Source organism: Pogoniulus pusillus, chromosome 5, assembly GCF_015220805.1.
Source record: "Pogoniulus pusillus isolate bPogPus1 chromosome 5, bPogPus1.pri, whole genome shotgun sequence".
Classification (NCBI taxonomy): domain Eukaryota; kingdom Metazoa; phylum Chordata; class Aves; order Piciformes; family Lybiidae; genus Pogoniulus; species Pogoniulus pusillus.
In genome coordinates, this window is record NC_087268.1 from 4284725 (window position 1) to 4305100 (window position 20376).

The following is a 20376-nucleotide window of genomic DNA, read 5'->3' on the forward strand; positions in this document are numbered from 1 at the left end:
TTGATTTTGAGAAAGTGGCATCCTGGCCTGCATCAGGAATGCTGTGGTCAGCAGGAGCAGAGAGGTCATTCTGCCCCTGTACTCTGCACTGGTTAGACCACACCTTGAGTACTGTGTCCAGTTCTGGGCCCCCCAGTTTAGGAGGGACATTGAGATGCTTGAGCGTGTCCAGAGAAGGGCGACGAGGCTGGGGAGAGGCCTTGAGCACAGCCCTACGAGGAGAGGCTGAGGGAGCTGGGATTGGTTAGCCTGGAGAAGAGGAGGCTCAGGGGTGACCTTATTGCTGTCTACAACTACCTGAGGGGAGGTTGTGGCCAGGAGGAGGTTGCTCTCTTCTCTCAGGTGGCCAGCACCAGAACAAGAGGACACAGCCTCAAGCTGCACCAGGGGAGATTTAGGCTGGAGGTGAGGAGAAAGTTCTTCCCTGAGAGAGTCATTGGACACTGGAATGGGCTGCCCGGGGAGGTGGTGGAGTCGCCGTCCCTGGGGCTGTTCAAGGCAGGATTGGACGTGGCACTTGGTGCCATGGTCTGGCCTTGAGCTCTGTGGTAAAGGGTTGGACTTGATGATCTGTGAGGTCTCTTCCAACCTTGGTGATACTGTGAAATGCAAGAAAGCTCTTTGTCTGAATTGTGCTATTTGTTTATTTTGCCATTCCCAGTCATGTGAGAGTTTATTTGCCACCACTCGAGTCAGGCACACCAACCACTTACTGCTCCAGAGCCTTGGAATTTCAAACTCCGTTAATATTTAATGAAGTTTTCCGAATCCCCGTGCATTCAAGTGTTTTGAAATTAAAATCACTGCAGCTGTACATCTGCTCAGTTGACCATCAGCAGCAAGAAGAACTATTGGTAAGTGGTCTGTTTTCTTAAAAGCCATGTGGAATGGGAAATTGAAGTTACTTGAGGAATAATTTTTAAGATAAAAAAAGAGAAAAACGGAGATGCCTTTTTTCCATGAGAAGTGCTGATAGAATTGCATGTGAGTGTGTCTGTTTGCATGTGTATGTATAGTATAGTCCTGTTACTAAAAAAGATAGGACTTTTTAGAAGTTGAAATATGTGCATTTTAGGTTACATGAAGTATTCCAGATGGTTAACTAAGTTAGCAAGGGTGAGAGCAGGAGAATTTCTGAGCAGCGTTGAAAATAGAGCTACCTGTAGCATTACGTTGTGGAGGCCTGTTGAAAATACATGTAAGATTCACATTCAGTGCTCTGGGATTTAATAGATAAAGGGTTAAGTTTTTATTATTTGTTCCATTTCTTACAATATCTGGTGTGGGGAAAGTTGAAAAAAAAAACTGCTGTTGTTAAATATTGGTGCAAGAAAGAAAGCATAAAAAATACTAACAGAAACAGTAGAAATGAAGCTTCCCTAAAGGCTTCATCTGGCAGGTTTTATATTACACTGTGCTCAAGACTTGTTTCTCTGTGGCACTCTAATGTATATGTAACTCCTTGTTATTATATAACAGTAGGCAAAGAAGATTACTTTTATATCAATTTTGGTTGCAGGATAATTAGTGGTCCAAACAGGTATTGGTTATGTGAACTTTGTACATAGATGCATTCAAATAAACATAGCAATTTAAATAGGTTACATGTGTTAATTGTGTTTACTTTAGATGTGTTCAGTGTTGGCTTTATTTAGCTGTTATCAGATGTAAATATGCTTAAATAAATCTACCTTAGGACTGATGTCCTGATAATTTTGGAGTGGGCTACCATTTTAGTGAGGGGTTTAAATGGATTAGTGAAAAATGTATTAAGCCTATAAAAGAACAGGCATCTCACTGTCATGTTGGACTATAGGTAAGAGGTGTTTATTTGAGTAAATCTGGTCAAGGATGCTCACTAGTCTACCTTAAAACTAGGTAGCATATTTTATAAGCAGAAGTGGACCCATGGTTTTGTCAGCAGTAGGTAATGCTATCATTTTTGCACTACAGTATAATGAAAGAGAAGCACATCTCAAGAGCACTCAGGATATATTGGTGTAAAATGCTTTATACTGATGTAGCCTGTTACTCTGGGAAGCTCAGTAACAATTTCAGTGCAAATCATCTTTATAATGCATCTACATCTACTTTTATTAACAGCTGTTACTGAATTAGCCAAAATTAATTATGATAGGAAATTTTTATCTTAGTGTAGCTTTGTCAGAAATACTTTTTTTCTACAGTATTTGGTTACATACTTTAGGGTATTAATGCTGCTCAGAAGAGAAAACAATGCCACAGTTTCTAAAGGTGGCTGCACTGAAGCAATAGATATTTAAATGTTGGGTCATTGCTCTCTTTTGCTGTAAATTGAAAATAGGAATTTTCTCAAATTGAGATAGTATTTGCTGCCTCTCTTTGGAACTGCTATCAATAAGCCTTCTGCCTTTCAAAATCTGTTCCACTAAGATTCCAGTTTTCCCTATCTCTCTAATCATCCATCTGTATATTTCTGAAATTCTTGATGACTGCTTTCTTCTCAGCTGGATTATATCAGTTAAATGCTTTCCTAAATGCAGAATCAGAGAGTCACAGAATTTTAGAGGTTGGAAGAGACCTCCAGAGATTAAGTCCAGCTTTCCTGCCAAGGCAGGATCACCTAGGGTAGGAATGCATCCAGGCAGGTTTGGAAGGTCTTCAGAGAAGGAGACTCCACAAGCTCTCAGGCCAGCCTGTTCCAGTGCTCTATCACCCTCACTGTAAAGAAGTTTCTCCTCCTGTTGAGATGAAACCTTCTATGTTCCAGTTTGTAGCCATTGCTCCTTGTCTTATTGCTGCTAACCAGCATAAAGAGGTTGGCCTCATGCACTTGACACCCACCCCTCAGATACTTGTGCACAAGAAGGCCACCAGAATGTATCCTAAATTGTACAAATATTTGTACATAATAGGCAATGGAGGGAAAAAAATGAAGGAAAAATAAATATTTCACCAAACAATCCTAAACATCACTTACATAAAGAAGTAAAACTATTAAATTGGGGAATGGTCTTTCTATTCCTTCAGCCTTTTACTTGTATGCCCTCCCTTGCTGATGGATTTTTTTTTTTTCATGTTTTCCTACAACTGAAACTGTGCTTCCTTAAGTTGATTTATTTCTTCCTTGGTGCCCTCATCAATGTTGAGATAAGAAAATTGTTATTTTCCACAATTGGCATGTATAGCTCATGTTAAAATATCAAAGAAATGTGATTGCCTTTCTTGCAATCACATGGCATTGCTGTTTCGCTCCCAAGTTTCTGATCTTTTATGGCCCTAAACAACCAATTATTCCCTGTATCCTGGTTTATGTGAATTCTTCTTGAGTGTAACATGTCTTCGTGCATTCTGCCATTTGTTCTGGTTTTATTTCAGAACATCTGCCCTGTTATTTAACATCCTTTTAAATTCTGATCCTTTTCCTCATAAATTTTACAAGTCCTCTGTTTGATATCACCAAGAGATTCATAAATGCTTCTATTGTTCCCTGTCCAAACTGTCAACAAATGCGTGAGAGCAGACATGTATCAGATCACTAGCAGACCCACCTTGCTTTCTTCATCCTTCAGAGACAGCTCTAAATCTTGAGGTGGAGGTGTGAAATACTAATCAGTCCTTTCAGTACTGATAGTTGTTAATTGTGTTTGATGGTGACTTTTGTACCCAGTCATCGACTTTGTAGTAACAACGTCTTTGACACATGTTCCTTAGCTGCCAAATAAATGCAGTGTCAAATATCTAAAGAGTCAACATGCTTTTTCCAATACTGATAACAGGAAAACAACTTTACCTCTGAAACCAAAATAACACTTTCTAAGCATTTTCCAACTCTGATGCATATGTGTTAGTGTTTGATATGTATTTCTTTTCCTACACTGTACCAGAGCTAGTAGATGATTAGAAGATCTCTTATATGTAAGTGAAGAGAGAGAAGATCTCTTTTATATATAAATGAAGAGAGAGAAGATCTCTTTTATATATAAATGAAGATCTCTTTTATATATAAATGAAAAGACATCTGTGTTTGTAGCCTCCAACATACTGGTGTAGAATAATGTTTTCAGTGATGTGGTTATGTTCATCTCAAAAGCTTTTCTCTGTCATCCTTTATACACCTCTTGAAGCAGAGGCTCAGGGAACATTCATTGTGGAAAAATAACATAGTGGTTTAAAAATTGAAATTATCTTCTGATTAACTGCTTAGAATGTAATGATAACCTCTGTATACATTTCTTTCTGCCTTCACAGTTGTAGTCATTGTGCCCAGCTCTTTTTGTGAGTGATCAAAACAATATTTACACTATTTTCCCAAGGATATAAATGAGAACATTCTTAGCATCTGAGCCATTAGCATGGGGAAGAACAGGTTGTAGAGACAGCCAGATAAAGCCCAAAGCAGGAATTGAAGGTTAGCCAGTAGAAAATCATTCCTACATGCCACTAGTGAGCTGAGACACAAGAAAGGAGGGGGAAAGAAAAAGCATAGATTTACTCTCAGCTGTTTTTCATTTAGGTCAGCACCACTCAGAAATGTCTTATTTAAGCTCTGTCTGGTGGAGTAAGGCTACTTTAAAGTTGGGAATACTTTACTGAGAGGTCTCCATTAAACCTTTTTTTTTTTTTACCTGAATCTGGGAGATAAAAAATGGCTTGGAAAGTGGAAAAACTACTTTATGACCAACTTGACTACCTTTTGATACAAACAGACAGAAAAAAAACCCAAATTGTTTTACATGATGTATTTTTCCCTTTTAAATATGCCTCTGAGAAAAGAATATCTCAAAATACAGTTCTCTTAAGAAAACCCAGATTAAAGTAATAGTGTTAAAATAATTTCAGCAAATACAGAAATCAGAATTCTTCCTGAGAGGGATTTAAAAGTAAAAGATTTAGAGCTGTCAGCTGAAACAAACATATCTACATCAGTCACAGAAATTTTGTTTTTCAACTTGAAAAACACCCAAAACAATTAACTGCTCTGGTCTTTCTTGAGAGTAAGCAAGAGGCAAGAAGTTCAGTATGTTAGACATTGTAACACTACAGGACAAAACTGGTTGTTTGCTTTTTACTTAGTATTTGTGTGATGGTTTGGGTGTTCCCTGTGCCCCTACACTTTAGAAATCACCCAGACTAGACTCAGCCAGCTCTGGAAATATGAATGAAGCTTATATTTACAGCTAGCACAATACACAAGCAGATATTTACAGTATATACAGTTATAGACAAGGTAAAAGGTAATACAGAAACACAGCAGCCCTCCCAGAAACCTGAGTCCCCAGGAGGAGCTCCCAAAGGTCCCTTCACCTTCCCCTGACCCTTCTCAACCTTACCTCAGCCCCAAGGAAGAATGGAAGTTTGGCCAGGGGGTTAGGAAGCAAAGTGGATTAGAAAAGAAATGAAGGGTGAGGTTAGAGATGCAATTCAGCAGTTCCCCAGCAGAAGAAGTGAGACTCCTTTATCTGTGTTTTAATTCTTACTGTTACACATCTCAGCAAGCCTGTGAGTGCAGTAGACATCAGCCTTGTTTTCCTTCCACAGCCTGTCATCTAGTTCTTCTCACCAAAACATTCTAGCCTGCTTTCAAACTAGCACAATTTGTTAAAATGGATTTTTTTTATCTTAGGAATAAAATACTCCTTAAATGACAAGGTGTATTCTGTGCAGTGTGTGTTTATCTTATTGTGGTCAATGCTTTTTATTGTTTACAGGGCATTGCTCAGATAAATGTGACTGATGCAGAGAGTTCTGGTGAGATGCAGCTTCACTGGTATGCTGTTCAGATCTTCACTGGTTCAGACCCCCAGAGAGCAAAGAACAAAAACCAGTGTGAAGAAAATATTCCCTGTTCTTCTGGAAATGTAACTACAGTTAAAACAGTATGCTTCTGAAAAGTGATTTGTTTACTTTGACCTGTGGAGTGGGTTTTTGTCATCTGTGGTGCATAGAAGCTGATACATTGATCCAGCTCTTGTGGCAATGGCTGGATTTTAAAAGAGTCTTTAAATGCTAGGTGATGTCAGGAGAGGTACTTGATATAGTACTCTGTGTATTTGCATGCACACTTCCTCTTCAGTTAACTAAAGCTCATTACATTTCTGCCACTGCACTTCAAGAGGTTGTCAAGAAAGGCTGTTCACTTTCCATCCTTGGAGATTTTTCACCCTTTGACTGTGCCTTGGGCAACCTGATATGGCTATGAAGCTGTCCCTGCTTTGGGCAGGACATCAGACCAGGTGACCTTTAGGGGTCTCTTCTGACCTAACTTGCTGCTTCAGAGTGAGAACAGGTCTGCCTGGTTTCTGTGAGAAATTACATCTGTGGAACACCAATTGCTTTATGATCATTAAGATTCAGGACAGATTTGGGTTAATCATTTCTTTTAAGGAACGTGAAATGACCGTGTTTGTATTTTGAATAATGCATGTTGAATGCATTGCCTTGTTCTAACAGTTTTACTTGAAGTGTAGTTTACCTTTCAGGATGCAGTGACTGCTCTCTTAGCTAGGACCACTGCCCAGCTGGAAGCAGTTGAGAGAGAGCTGGCAGAAGAGAGAGTAAAACTGGAATACACAGAGGAGGAAATCTTGGAGATGGAAAGAAAGGAAGATCAGGCAGAAGCCGTATCAGAACGGTAAAAATAGTAGTTTCAATACCTCACCAAGCACATGAGTGGTACTTGCACTACAGCAGATTCTGAGACCAGTTGCCTGTTAGTGTTACAAAAATTCTGTGGTGTGTAAACATGAAATTTAGGGAATATGAAAGCATCATATGAAACAGAAACTGCTAGAGAGGCCACTGTAATGGATTAGCTAAAAGCACTGTGCTAAAACCCCAAGATTTTGTGGTGAAATGGGAAAGTGTCAGAGATGAGGTGAATCTCCAACACAGCTCTTAGTATTTCAGTGTTCATTACAATGTTGTGTTGTCATGAATAATACTCTTAATTTGTTACATGAGTTGCTTTTTTTGTTTGTTTGGTAATTGTTTTCTTAGTGTTATAAAGACCAAAACATATGCTTTTAGAATATTTGGGAAGGTGATATTTTTTTTATGTGGTGGTTTGGTGTTTTTTTGGCATGGAAGAGGCCAATGGGATGAGATTGAACAAAGCCAAGTGCAGGGTTCTGCACTTTGGCCACAACAAACCCAAGCAACACTACAGGCTGGGGACAGAGTGGTTGGAGAGCAGCCAGGAAGAAAGGAACCTGGGGGTACTGGTGGATAGTAGCTGAAGATGAGCCATTAGTGTGCCCAGGTGGCCAAGAGAGCCAAGGGCATCCTGGCCTGCATCGGGAACAGTGTGGCCAGTAGGACAAGGGAGGTTATTCTTCCCCTGTACTTAGCACTGGTCAGGCCACACCTTGAGTGCTGTGTCCAGTTCTGGGCTCCTCAATTCTAGAGAGATGTTGAGGTGCTGGAAGGTGTCCAGAGAAGGGCAACAAAGCTGGTGAGGGGCCTGGAACACAGCCCTGTGAGGAGAGGCTGAGGGAGCTGGGGATGTGCAGCCTGGAGAAGAGGAGGCTCAGGGGTGACCTCATTGCTGTCTACAACTACCTGAAGGGAGGTTGTAGCCAGGTGGGGGTTGGTCTCTTCTCCCAGGCAACCAGCAATAGAACAAGGGGACACAGTCTCAAGTTGTGCCTGGGGAAGTCTAGGCTGGATGTTAGGAGGAAGTTGTTGCCAGAGAGAGTGATTGGCATTGGAATGGGCTGCCCAGGGAGGTGGTGGAGTCACCATCCCTGGAGGTGTTCAAGCAAAGCCTGGATGAGGCACTTAGTGCCATGGTCTAGTTGATGGCTAGGGCTGGGTGCTAGGTTGGACTGGCTGATCTTGGAGGTCTCTTCCAACCTGGTTGATTCTGTTCTATTCTGTTTGCTTTGCATTCACAGTAATACAGTCGAGATATGTTATCCTTTTATTTTTTACTGGAGATATAATACTCTGAAATGATAAACTGACCTGGATAATGAAATACACAAACATGGTGTGTAATTACATGGTTTTTTTTTAATACCTGCAAAATTCTTGTGATGTTCTGACTTTAGGAGTTGGCAAGCAGAATCTGTTGACAGTGGATGCAGTAATTGCACCCAGACTAGTCCTCCTTATCCAGAGCCATTTTGCGGGGATTCATTAGCTGGACACATGTTTGCAGCTCCAGCAGGCCAGTACAGTTCTGGAAAAATTCAGCCTCCACCACTGAAGGTAATGAGAGAAGACACTGCACTCTGCAAACTGCCATGCTGCCTGGCACACACACAGTGGCTAACTGCTGCTCCTTGGGTTTGAGTCTGAGTTGATCAGGAGGGGAAAGAGTAAGAAATTACATTAACAACCCTCTATAAGCACTGCCTTCATGAGTATGCTTTATGAGTTCTTAAAAAGGCCCTCTTTAGGGCTGAGATTTTTGTTTGCTTGCTAGTTATTTCTGGACATAATTGATTTTGTTTGTTTGTGGTGGGGTGTGGGTTTTCTTGGTTGGTTGGATCTACCCTGTAAATACACACTGATATCAAAGTCTGTGTTGACCTGAAGTTGCAACAGGAAAGATCACGATCAGATTCCAGTACTGTTAGAAATAAGAAGTTTCAAAGGCATTGTGAGTTTTAAGTTTTAAGACTTGCATTGATGTTCCAGGGCTGCAATAGATAGAGCTGAAATTTTCAGAACAATTGTGCTGAAACTGCTGAAAATAAGTTGAAATCAGCACACTTCCATTGAAGTAGAGGAACGTAAGCCATTTGTGTTGCCTTTAGAAGAGATCTTAACCTCCTGTTGTGTTTGGAAGCTCTGCTAGAGTAGACTGTGTTTTCTCTATGTCTGAATAGTTTAGTCTTTTGGTATTGTTTCAACAGTCTTTCAGGTCCTTTTGGTTGAATTTCTTCTCTTGATTTGGCTTCCTGCATTTTTAGGGTGGTTGCTTGCTTCAGGGTCACCTTGCCTATTGGAAGGTGACTCCCATTTTCTTCTCTGGAGGCTGGAGATCAGGTGATGGCTTGGTTAATACCGAATTGCCAATGCCAAATGCACTCCGTCTGCTGTGCAGTTATGATTCACATTGTAATTGTTACTCTTCCAGACAAGGCTTCTGAAATGCAGTTTTAGAATTTCGAATGACCTACTTTTAAAACATTTTTTCTGTGAAACGAGATGATTCATCCTCTGTTCTCAGTGCACATAAAAACTTTAACATAGTCGGGGAAAAAAATGTTTCCTTTTCGTCTTGTTGAAATGTCTCATTGTTTCTGGTGAGAGAGAGAAAATGGGGAAAAAATAATGAAAAAAAATTCTTTCATTGAAATTTTAGGTGGATAAGGAAACTAACACTGAGGATCTGTTTCCTGAAGAAGTTGCTGCTCTTCCAAAAGAGAGAACTAGCCGCAGGCCACGGGGTTCTGCCTTTGTTCGCAGTAGCACTATTGTTCGTTCCCAGACCTTCTCGCCTGGAGCACGAAGTCAATATGTTTGCAGAGTGAGTAAGGCTTCAAAGGAAGGGAGGAGGGGGAGGACACTCCATGCAAGTATTTAGTACTTTTTTGATAAAGATTTTGTTACATGTATTAAAAAAACCTTCCTTTTAATGCTGATGAATAGTCTTTCCCTGAACTTAATTGTTGCAGTGGGGGAGAGGTCTCTTGGGTCTTTTAAAAATTTTAAACCTGAATTTATTACATTTAAAATTAAAGAATCTGTGACAAATTAGATATTAAGCTCTTTGGCAATCTTACATGTTAGAATAGAGTGATTGATTTAACAGAGGTACAGTGCTGCCTAATGAGGTGTATAAACAGCTTAGTAGTCGTATTTAACTTTCAGCTACCTACAAGTTTTGGGAAGGGGACTGAATATGTAATCTTAAGGTTATTGCATAATTATTCTTATGACTCTGGTTGCTGTCCTGAATGTTACGAGATGGCTGTTACAGTCTGAGCCAGGATCCCTGGGTGTACTGGTGCAAACAGTTGAGGATCAGCATAACAGTTTTCAAGATCATGTTGGCTGATTGGTATGTCTAGTGGCAAAAAGGCTTATCAGCAGTTTGCTCATGGTATTGCAGATCAGTACATGGCATTGATTTTTGGGGTTTTTTTTACAGTATTGGTGGAATGCAGGTAGCTTTAGTTGTACTCTTTCATAAGCTTTTGATAGTTTAAGTTTGATAATTGAACAGTGATTTTTATTTTTTATGCTTTTTTCTGAACCAAGAATCTTTCCTTTCTTATTTATGTTGCACACAGTACATCTGTGGTGTGATGGTTTGGGTGTTCCCTGCCCCTCCCCCACTTTAGAAATCACCCAGACTAGACTCAGCCAGCTCTGGAAATGTGAATGAAGCTTATATTTACAGCTGGCACAATATACAAGCAGATATTTACAGTATGTACAATTATAGGCAGAAATAGACAAGGTAAAAGGTAATACAGAAACACAACTCCCCTCCCAGAAACCTGAGTCCCCAGGAGGGGCTCTCAACCACCCCTTCACCTTCCCCCTACCCCTCTCAACCTTACCCCAGTCCCAAAGAAGAATGGAGGTTCATCCAGAGGGTTAGGAAGCAAAGTGGATTAGTCCAAAATGGAGGGTGAGGTTAAAGAGATGCAGCTCAGCCAGCAGCCCAAGTGAGAGTGCTTATCTATGTTTTCATTTCTTGTTCCTACGCATCTCAGCAAGCCTGTGAGCGAGGTAGACATCACCCTTGTTTTCCTTCCACAGCCTGTAATCTAGTTCTCACCAAAACATTCTAGCTAGCTTCAAACTAAAAGCAGAGGAAAAAAGCAGCCCAGATTTCTTAATGTAGACAAACTTATAAGCAACCTGCATTTTCAATGTCTTTCCTCATCAGCTGTATCGCAGCGACAGTGACAGTTCAACTCTGCCAAGGAAGTCCCCGTTCATCCGGAACACGCTGGAGAGGCGCACGCTGCGGTACAAGCAGGTATGCCCAGCAGCCCGGGTTTGGTTTGCACTAAGCTGCTAGGACACTGGCACTTCTCTACCTAAGTTTTAGATGTCTGCAGGCACACTCTGATGGTTTTAGAAAATGTTCAAGCTTCTGTAGTGTAACTGGGGAGGGAATGCATGTTTTGGGCTTGGACTGTGAAAGGCCTGGAACACAAACCTTATGAGGAGAGGATGAGGGAGCTGGGGTTATTTAGCCTGGAGAAGAGGAGGCTCAGTGAGGATCTCATTGCTGTCTACAGCTACTTGAAGGGAGGCTGTAGCCAGGTGGGGGTTGGTCTTTTCGCCCAGGCAACCAGCAACAGAACAAGGGGACACAGTCTCAAGCTGTGCTGGGGGAAGTCTAGGCTGGATGTTAGGGGGAAGTTGTTGGCAGAGAGAGTGATTGGCATTGGAATGGGCTGCCCAGGGAGGTGGTGGAGTTGCCATCCCTGGAGGTGTTGAAGAAAAGCCTGGCTGAGGCACTTAGTGCCATGGTCTAGTTGACTGAATAGGGCTGGGTGCTAGGTTGGCCTGGATGATCTTGGAGGTCTCTTCCAACCTGGTTGATTCTATGACTTTTCAAGCTAAAAGGTAGACATAGAGAACTTGTATTGATTTAGATGTAAGCTTTGTTGCATCTTTAAAATTTCATTTAGGATGCAAGGTGCAGTCTTGGGGAAATGTGTATGAATGTGACAGTAGAGCATTCAGCTCTGGCAGATCATTGAATTTGAGGCCCACATATTCAGGAATGAATAATTTAAGCCTTCCTTTCACCCCTGTGCCACTCTACATGTTGCAGAACAAGTGGGCACAGAAGGGCATACAGTTTAGCCTGATTGACAGAAGTGAATTTCATGTTGATGTAGGGGAGTAAACAGCCATGCCTCTCATTTTGATTCGGAGTGTACCTTAAAACCAGTATTGAATAAAGCCCTTTAAGGGGAATCTTGCTCAGCGCAGTATTTTCCAACTTCATGACACTGAGCCATTGACCACTACCCTTTGTATGCAAACATCCAACCAATTCCTTATCCACTGGACAGCTGACCCATCAAATCTATATTTCATTAGTCTAGTGAATACTTTCACTGTCTGTGTAGCTGCCTTTTGCTCTTTATTTTGACCAGCAGGTCTCTAATCAGCCATGCTGGTCTTTTCCTTCCTTGCCCAGTTTCTTAGACATGGGGATTGAGAACTCCTGTGCTCTAAGGCAATTCTTCAGGGATAGTTCTTCACACTCTTATCAATTTTCTGATACAGAGGGCAACAACTCCACCCTTGTTCCCTTGCCACCCCCCTCTGAACAGCCTGCAGCCGTCAAACAGCTGCACTCCAGTTGTAGGATTCATCCCAGCAAGTCTCAGTGATGGCTGTCTGGTCATAATTTTCTGTGTTCATGTAGAGGCACTTCACCTGGCCAGTTGGCTGCATCACTTTTTTATCAGAACTGCCTTTGATTCCTTGGGGATGTTTCATGGGAGTTTCCTTGCTGCCTTCTGCTGCCTCAGGAGCCCTCCCCAGTAATTTAACCCTCTGTTTGCCCCAGACAGGTCTCATCTCTTCCCCTTCTCATTCTATATTTTGAGTTTTCCATATTGCACCCCTTTTGCCATCATCAAAAAAAGCTTAGTCCATAAAGTTAAATTAGTTAAATATTTACAAGCCAAAAAGAGATTGTGTAAAGGAGGGAGTAGAAAGCATACACTGGAGAAGTTCATGTACGGTACAGAAAAGCTACACATCTAATTAGCCTTTCCCTGTGGGAAATAATTAATCTCTCCAAAACTTTGTGTCAGGAAAGACTTTGTGTGTGAACTAAGTACAGCCAACATATATGTGCTCTGGGTAGCTAAGGACAGACCTGTGTACCATATTGGGAGTAATGTATTGTGCCTTTCCTTTGAATCCTAATAACTCAGCAGTCCTGCAGACCATCTTTGGCTGAGCTCATGGCAAGGACATCCTTAGACCTGGAGCTGGATCTCCAGGCATCCAGAACTAGACAGAGACAGCTGAACGAGGAGATATGTGCTTTAAGAGAGTTGAGACAGCGTTTGGAAGATGCCCAGCTCAGAGGGCAGACAGATCTACCCCACTGGGTCCTTCGGGATGAGCGATTCCGAAACTTGTTGAGGGAAGCAGAAAGGCAGGTATGGTAACATGGAATGAGCACTTAACCTGTTCTAAAACTTCTGTTTCAACAGCACACTTGGTTGGATACGTTATCTAAAGACCTGTTCTTGCAGCACTTCAAACAGCAAATGTGGCTCCTATGTTCTTAACATTAGCATTGATTAAAACCATCGCAATGATGATCACCAAACTATGTGGTTATTACTGGAGAATGGCACTATTTGCCAAGGGCACTTCTTGGCTTTTTTTATTTGATTGAGGGGGTTTTGTTATTTATTTTTTCTCATAATAGGTTTTTATTATTGCAACTGCAACAATTTCCTTCTGACCTTTGAAAGATTTTTCTTTTTTTTCTGATTTGATACTTGATTTTTTTTTTAGAACTATTCAGAATGTTCCCTAAGTGTAACATGATTTGGTTTTGGTCGTCGTTTGTTTGTTTGTTTTTATTGTTGGGCTGCTGTGGAGGGTTTTTTTGGTAATCTTTTCTTTTCCTGGAGAAAGAGGATATAGGCAAAATGTGTGCAGCAAGCAAGATTGTCATTGCATTGCCAGAGACAAAGAGTTGAGCCTAAACTTATTTTAAGGTCTTGTTCCAGAAATCTCTGTGCAGTAAATGTCATACGAGTTTAATACATGTCTTTCTGAAGATCATCAAGAAATGAAACAACACTATCAGTCCTTTGAATTTATAAGTCTTAAATTATAAGCTGTGTCAGACAGTGTGCCTGTATGGTTTTACTGTGGAGGGCAGGGAAAAAAAATCCTTATTTTAACCTAGAAATTCTTGTGTGTTGCTTATAATGCTTAAAATGATCATATGAATATTCTCATTTCCAGACCAGACAGACCAAATTTGAGCACCACCAAGAGCAAGCAGCTGAGAAGATGCTAAAGAAAGCATCAAAAGAAATATATCACTTGCGTGGGCAAAATCAGAAGGAGCCTATTCAGGTGCAGACTTTTAGGTAAGTGGTAATGTGGTACTGAAATAACACAGCAGCACTTGCACAGCGAGAGTAAAGCTCCCTGAAGTGAATTTAGCTTATGTTCTGTGTCTGTTCTGCATAGCCAGTAGTTTTTTAACTGTGTATTGATTTGGACACATGAGTTTCCTTCAAATTATTTTTAGCACAAACAGCCAAAGCTAAGGTAAAATGGCAATATTACAATTCTAAACTGCATTAATATAAATATAAATAAGACTTCAAGTGGAAACTGCTTGGCCTCGTCACTATTAAGTTCAAATGATTAGCCAGTCCTTTGGTACAGGTCTGTGGGCATAAATAATTGGTTTAATGTAATACATTACTAGTAACACTCTTTTCCCTTAAAATTACTCAGTAGTACTGTTTTTTCTCTCAAAAAGCCTTTTCTCTGGACATTTTCCCCCTATTTCATCTGTGTTCACATGGTATGTGTCCAGCTTTACTGGGGTTTTTTTCTGACAGTATTTCGTGTACAAGTGGCATTGATAAGTAGTGTGCATTGTTTATCAGTGTACATTGTTTGACTTACACTGTACCTTCAAGACGTTATTCCTGCAGCATTCAAGCTTTTATAGTTTTCATTGGGAGGGTAATAAAAAGGAAGAACATGTTAGTACAGCATGGATGTGGAGGACAGCTCAGCTAGACTGTTAGATTATGCTGTTCATCCAGTGGTTAGCTTTTTAGAACCTTCTGCAGGGAGTACTTAAGTAAGATACAGAAGTTGTCTGTCTCTTTTAAGGCCTTTTTTTTTTTTGGACATTGTTTTCTTACCTTTGAAAGGCCTTTCTCACAAAGGTGAGGAGGAATAGAAATTTTGGGGTTGTTTTACATCTTACGTTTCTGGGGGGGTTTGTGCTTTGTCTACTGCAATATAAAAGGGGAATTGAATAAAAAGATATAGAAAGTTAAGGAAAAGCTGCCTTCCTTGCTTAATTTTTTGCCTTTTTAATGCAGACATCGATTTCTTAGTAACACTTACTTTCCAGCATGTACTGCTTGCTCAATAAAGAAGCAAAAAGAAGACTGTTGTCTGTTGTTTCTCCTCATTTTACGTAAGCGTTATTGCACAGTGCACAGGGGTGTACCTTTGCATTGCAGAAGGGGCTTATGCAGGGCTTGCTCCATGAAACTATTTTACAGTCAGCTGTGGCTGATGTTCGGTGAGTTGTATAAAGCTTCTACCTAAACTTTCAAAAGTAGTCATTGGAATGTTGCCAGAAGTGTACAGTAAGGTTTAATGGGGTTTTTTGGTCTGTTGTGTTCAAGTACAGTACGTAAGTAACAATTGCTAAGCAGAGTAAAGAAACCATGGTCTTGGGGGAAGATGAATGTAGGCATCTATTTGACTGAATGACTTTTTTCACCTTGTTTTTGATCACAGAGAGAAGATAGCTTTTTTCACAAGACCAAGGATTAACATACCTCCTCTGCCAGCTGATGACGTATGACATGTCGCGTTGTAAACACGAAGTATTTATCGCTTTTATTTTAATGAAGTTATTAGATTTAGCCAAGTTTCTTTAAAAAAAAAAAAAAAAAAAAGGAGAAAAGAGGGAAAAAAAAAATCATGCAAAAGCTAATATACACATTTTGTAAAAAATAAAAAAGTAAAAAAAAGTAAAAGTAAGCAAAAAACATTATATATAAATATATATATACATATCTATTTTATAATAGCGACCGCAACAGGGCTTGGTTTTTCCTTGTTGTGAAACTGACATCTCTGAAGACAACTTATTTTATAAGAGATCGACTATCCTGTTAAGAGCGTGTACAGTTTTTATGCTGTTTTATTTGACTTAAAGGCTGGAAGACAGAAACAAAGTGAGTTCAGGCAAATTCACTGTAGTGTAATTTATTTATAGTGCCTCTTTTTTTTTTTTTTTTTCCTTGAAGGAAAATACCTACTTTAAGATGTATTTTAAGACTGAAATTTTGTTCTTCAGTATTTGTCATACAGTAGAATGGAACCATTGAGCTGGTTTTGTTTCTGATACCTGAAACGAAAATTCTATGTTCCAAAATTGTCACTTTCTTCAGCTTTATTATCTGTAGCTTACTATGTACATTGTATCCTTTAGCACTGTCTGTGTTATAGCAAAATATTATCACCTGCAGTGTGTTTAACACTGATTAGAAGTGACGTTAAACATTGCAGAATTCATTTGCATGTTCTTACTGTGCACTAATAGATTGTTTTCATTTCAGTTGTGTCTACAATACCTTTATATTCTTAACTAGATTCTCAGTTTAAACGGAGGAAGGAAATGGGTGACAGGTCTTTGGTTGGTTTGGTGAGAAAGGAGTTAAAAGAACAGTGTGAGCTAGCTGTGTGGAAAGACCCCTAAAGGGATATTGTAGTAATTTCTACACTTCTAAAGATTCTGATCTGATTCAGGAAAGTACATACATGCTGATTTTTGGAAAGCAGCTGCATTAAGTAAGAGTGCTTAATCGCATGTTCATCCTAAAGGATGTGCTTTGAAGTTACTGCATGCAGGTTCTGTTGAACAGTGACACTTTTCCAGGAGGAAGGTGTATAATTCTGGAAGGTACAGCTCACCTGGTTGCCAGTTGGACCAGCTAAAATCTTCTATGAAAGGATTTTACTTGTGACCATTTGTTTTGAAGAAAGACTGTCACCCTAAATTCCCGAGAATGCCAGTTTTGTGTCCTTGCATCCTGCAAGTATGTAAAAATACTTCTTTACTAAGCTACTATTATAGAGTTTCTCATATTTTTCTAATTATACATTACCTACAAAGAGAGGTGCCCAACACAAGACTGACTTTGCAAATTGCTGAACTCTTCTAGAAGGAAGATCATACTCTCTGTGAATTTGAAGTAAAGGTCAAATTGGTTCCAAATTTTTACGTGTCAGGAAATGAAAACAACAGCCAAAAAGTAAGTGAACATATCCAAAACAGTCAGAATATTTTCATTTCTTAAAGCAGGTCTTTCATGAGTTTCAGGAGCTTACCTTGTCTAATAGGAGAAAAACCCAGAAGTTACTTTTACTTGTCCAAGCTGAGGCAAAAAGTAATGGGGAAAAAAAGAGATTGTAAATCCAAATCATCAATCACTGAGGATGATTAGCACAGACATTTAAGGTAGTATTCCCTGTTTCCTAGTATAGCCTATAATCATTACAAGCATCAAGTGATTCAACTGTATAGCAATATATGTGAAATTAAAGCATATTTAGCATTTATCATGCTAACCATCCTGAAGCTCACCATCCAGTATTGGGTTCCTTGGGCACAACTAGACATACTCTGAAAGTAGGCAGATGAAAAACAAATTACATCAGAAATTTGGGTAGAGTGGCAAGAGTCTAGGGACAGCAAGCTTTTCAGTGCTCCTTACTTGAAAAGACCAGTTAGTCAGAATTTTGTGTCTCATTTTCAGTGGAGGCCCTTACATAGTAGTGTTCCTCAAAAGCTACTATGCAGTGACAGCAGAAGTGCTTGGTATGTAGTGTGTTCCTGTGAGAATGATTACATACTGGAAGATGTTGCCCAGAAAGGTGGAACTCTGTCCGTGTAGGCCTTGAGGAGTCAGCTTGATGTAGCCCAGAGCATCCTGGTCACATCAGGTCTGCTTTGGGCAGAGGCTGGGGTAGGGGACCCCATTTCCACCCTAACTTGTTCCGTAGCTATGTAACAAAGGGGCAGTGTTTGGTGGCCTCTCTGTCAGGGGGTTCAATTTGTGTTTTTAAATAGTGACTGCTGTGAGACATCATCAGTGTATCTCATGAGTCTGTGATTCTGACTGCTGTAATGAGTTCTGTCTTGATGTGGTAATGAGTTATATTCAGTATTCATCTCTCTTGTTTTTGTCACAGTTCTGTATGATTGTGTCATTTTTGTATTATCTGAAAGTATTTCTTCTACAAAATAAAACAATTTGCCATAAAAAGCAATAGAGTTGTACTGTATGTCAGAGACATTATTTGAATGGTTTATGTTTGCCACATTCTTGACACTTTCATTAAGAAAGGTTGTATTTTGATTTAATGCTGTCCTGTGTAAAGGTAAGGAATTTTCAGCTAAGAGAGGAAATCTATGAAAGTGGAGATTTTGGAGAGGTTATACTGAAGACCCAAAAGGGATGCAGAGCATGAGGAATGGCAGGTATGTGCTTACCACTCACGATAAGCTGACAGCTGTATCAGAGTCTTGTAGTTGAATATTCCTGGAATCCATGGGTAGCTCCACTTGCAAGTGTTTGAACTGCCTTTTTCTGTAACAAGTTTGTCCTTTGTAGATTTGAATAGGAAGCAAGCTGCCATTCTTAGTTCTGTAATGTCTTACTTCTGACTAATTCTAGGGTGGAAACCATTCAGTAGTGGTTAACCTTTTTAGGCTTAACTTTTTACTGCTGCTTTCACAAAGGAAACCTGTGTAATTGCAGAAAGGCCATTTCTCAGTTTCTCACTTCAACTCTAAACTCAGGAGCATGGGCAAAATCACAGTACTGACAGATGACTCCCCTCTCTGTCCAGTGTTTGCAAGGCATTAAGGGTATGACAGAGCTTAGGTTATTTTTAAACTGTCTTCTAGAAATAGCCATTTGGAATACCAACTGTCTGTGTCTCACTGCCATCAGGATCAACAACAAAAGCTAAAATGGGTATGTCCATGTGGGTTTTCTCCTGTAAGAGCAAAGTCTTACGTGTATTTCTTACTGCGGTTCTTGTAAGCACTTTAAAAGACTTAAAGGTAAGTGCTGCATTAAAAGATATTTTGTTGTTGTTTTTCAGCAGTTACATGAACTATATGTTTTGTTCTCAGGATGTAAAATGGAAGGTTGAATTGTTAGGAAGCTTTAGAGCCTCTTTTGACTCCAGTCTCCTTTTCAACCACAGGGCCATACATCTTTGAGAGGAGGAAATATGTATGAAGAGAGAGACTTGAGAAACTACAGACTAACAAAATCAAGAGCAGTCTTTTCCAAAATACTATGTGAAGAGTACTTTTCAAGAGACCACCTAACTGACTTAAGTATCATTGGAAGAAAATATCAAAGAGCAAAGTTGATTTGATTTTAGAATCTGTAAATGTCACTGATCATTTACTTACACTTTGGAAAATCTCAGTATTCTTGGAGTTAAAAGCTTCTTAGGGAGATGTTTCTGGTGGCTTGTGATTTTCAGTCATCCTTTAAGTTTGTACATCAATATCTAGACTGTAGAATAACGTTTTCTTTATAGAATTCTGTCTCTTTAGTATGTTTGCAGTTAGACCAGCCATTGAAAATACACATTCAGCAGGAAACTCAGTGAATTCAGCAGTGGTGATAGAAAAGAGAAAATCAGAAACTGAATTAGGTAAGATGTGTTCAGGAAACAAATGGAAGGCTGAGACCTTTGCATTCACTGGGTTAGTGCACAAAATTAGTATTCTGTGTCTAGAGCATCGTGTGTGTGTTACAGGTGTGTGTCTTGTGGCACAGAAGTACCCAGGTATGTGTCTGGCCAGCTAAGTGCTTCTGCTTGCTGTTTTCCATATTTCCCCCTCAGACTGGTTAACAGAAATTGCAGGTATATTATCAAGACAATAAATTTAAGTGCTCAGTGTTTGTTTAACATCCTCCACCAAATTCAATTGAGCTGCTAATAATGATTTCAGTGGGTGCAAAAAACAGACACTGGCAGGAAGCTGGGACTTCTGTCTCTTATCCACACTTCACTGACTTGGCAATAGTAGATCTGGTGTTATTAATGAGCTATGAGTGTTACAGAACAGTGATGTGGAGTGCTGTGTACATAAGGTAAAATCAAATCTAAACCATGCTCCTCACTCGGGAAAGATGTAGGAATTCCAGAGGAAGCAAGCTAAGTGTTTGCATTTCATAATGTAAAATTTGTGGGTTCTCTGTGGGGAGACCATATGAAAAACAAGGAGTACAGGAACCTTCAGTTTATGAACAAGGTTTGGAGGAGTTGTGTGGCCCTTCTGAAAAGAACCCACTTTGTATGCTCTGCACTGGCATGATGTGCTGGAACAGGCTGCACAAATAAATACCTGCATACATAAATAGCTGCTTATGCATTCTGGGATGGAAATGCCTTCCACAACCACATTCCTTAGCCTTTGAAGTGAGTGGAAGTCAGGTATGCACTCTCAGTCAACCATGGATATTTTCATGGGTGCTTGTGCATGGTTTCCTACCTAGCTGTTGCACTGCTTGACAATGAAACCCCCACATCCCTGGATCCCCTTACTGGTAAAACCAATCTGCACAATATTGGAACATGGGAAAAGGAGCAGTAAGCTGAATGTCCCGAAATAAAACACATTGCATGTATGCAAGTATCACA

At 40.0% G+C, this 20376-nt stretch overlaps 1 protein-coding gene across 4 annotated transcripts in view; it reads left to right on the forward strand.

The window, feature by feature from the left end:
• The window catches only part of WWC3 (WWC family member 3), a 107599-nt gene extending 89623 nt beyond the window's left edge, over positions 1–17976 (forward strand). For 2 of the 4 annotated variants that reach the window (XM_064143049.1, XM_064143052.1), the window contains exons 15-23: positions 662–854; positions 5691–5858; positions 6462–6613; positions 8031–8190; positions 9293–9457; positions 10829–10921; positions 12849–13079; positions 13903–14030; positions 15436–17976. In XM_064143049.1, the coding sequence (XP_063999119.1) occupies positions 662–854; positions 5691–5858; positions 6462–6613; positions 8031–8190; positions 9293–9457; positions 10829–10921; positions 12849–13079; positions 13903–14030; positions 15436–15502 (1357 nt within the window). In that variant the 3' untranslated portion in view covers positions 15503–17976. The remainder of the gene's footprint in view (positions 1–661; positions 855–5690; positions 5859–6461; positions 6614–8030; positions 8191–9292; positions 9458–10828; positions 10922–12848; positions 13080–13902; positions 14031–15435) is intronic. The other 2 variants (XM_064143050.1, XM_064143051.1) reach the window with 2 other exon arrangements.
• Positions 17977–20376: the final 2400 nt, after the last annotated feature.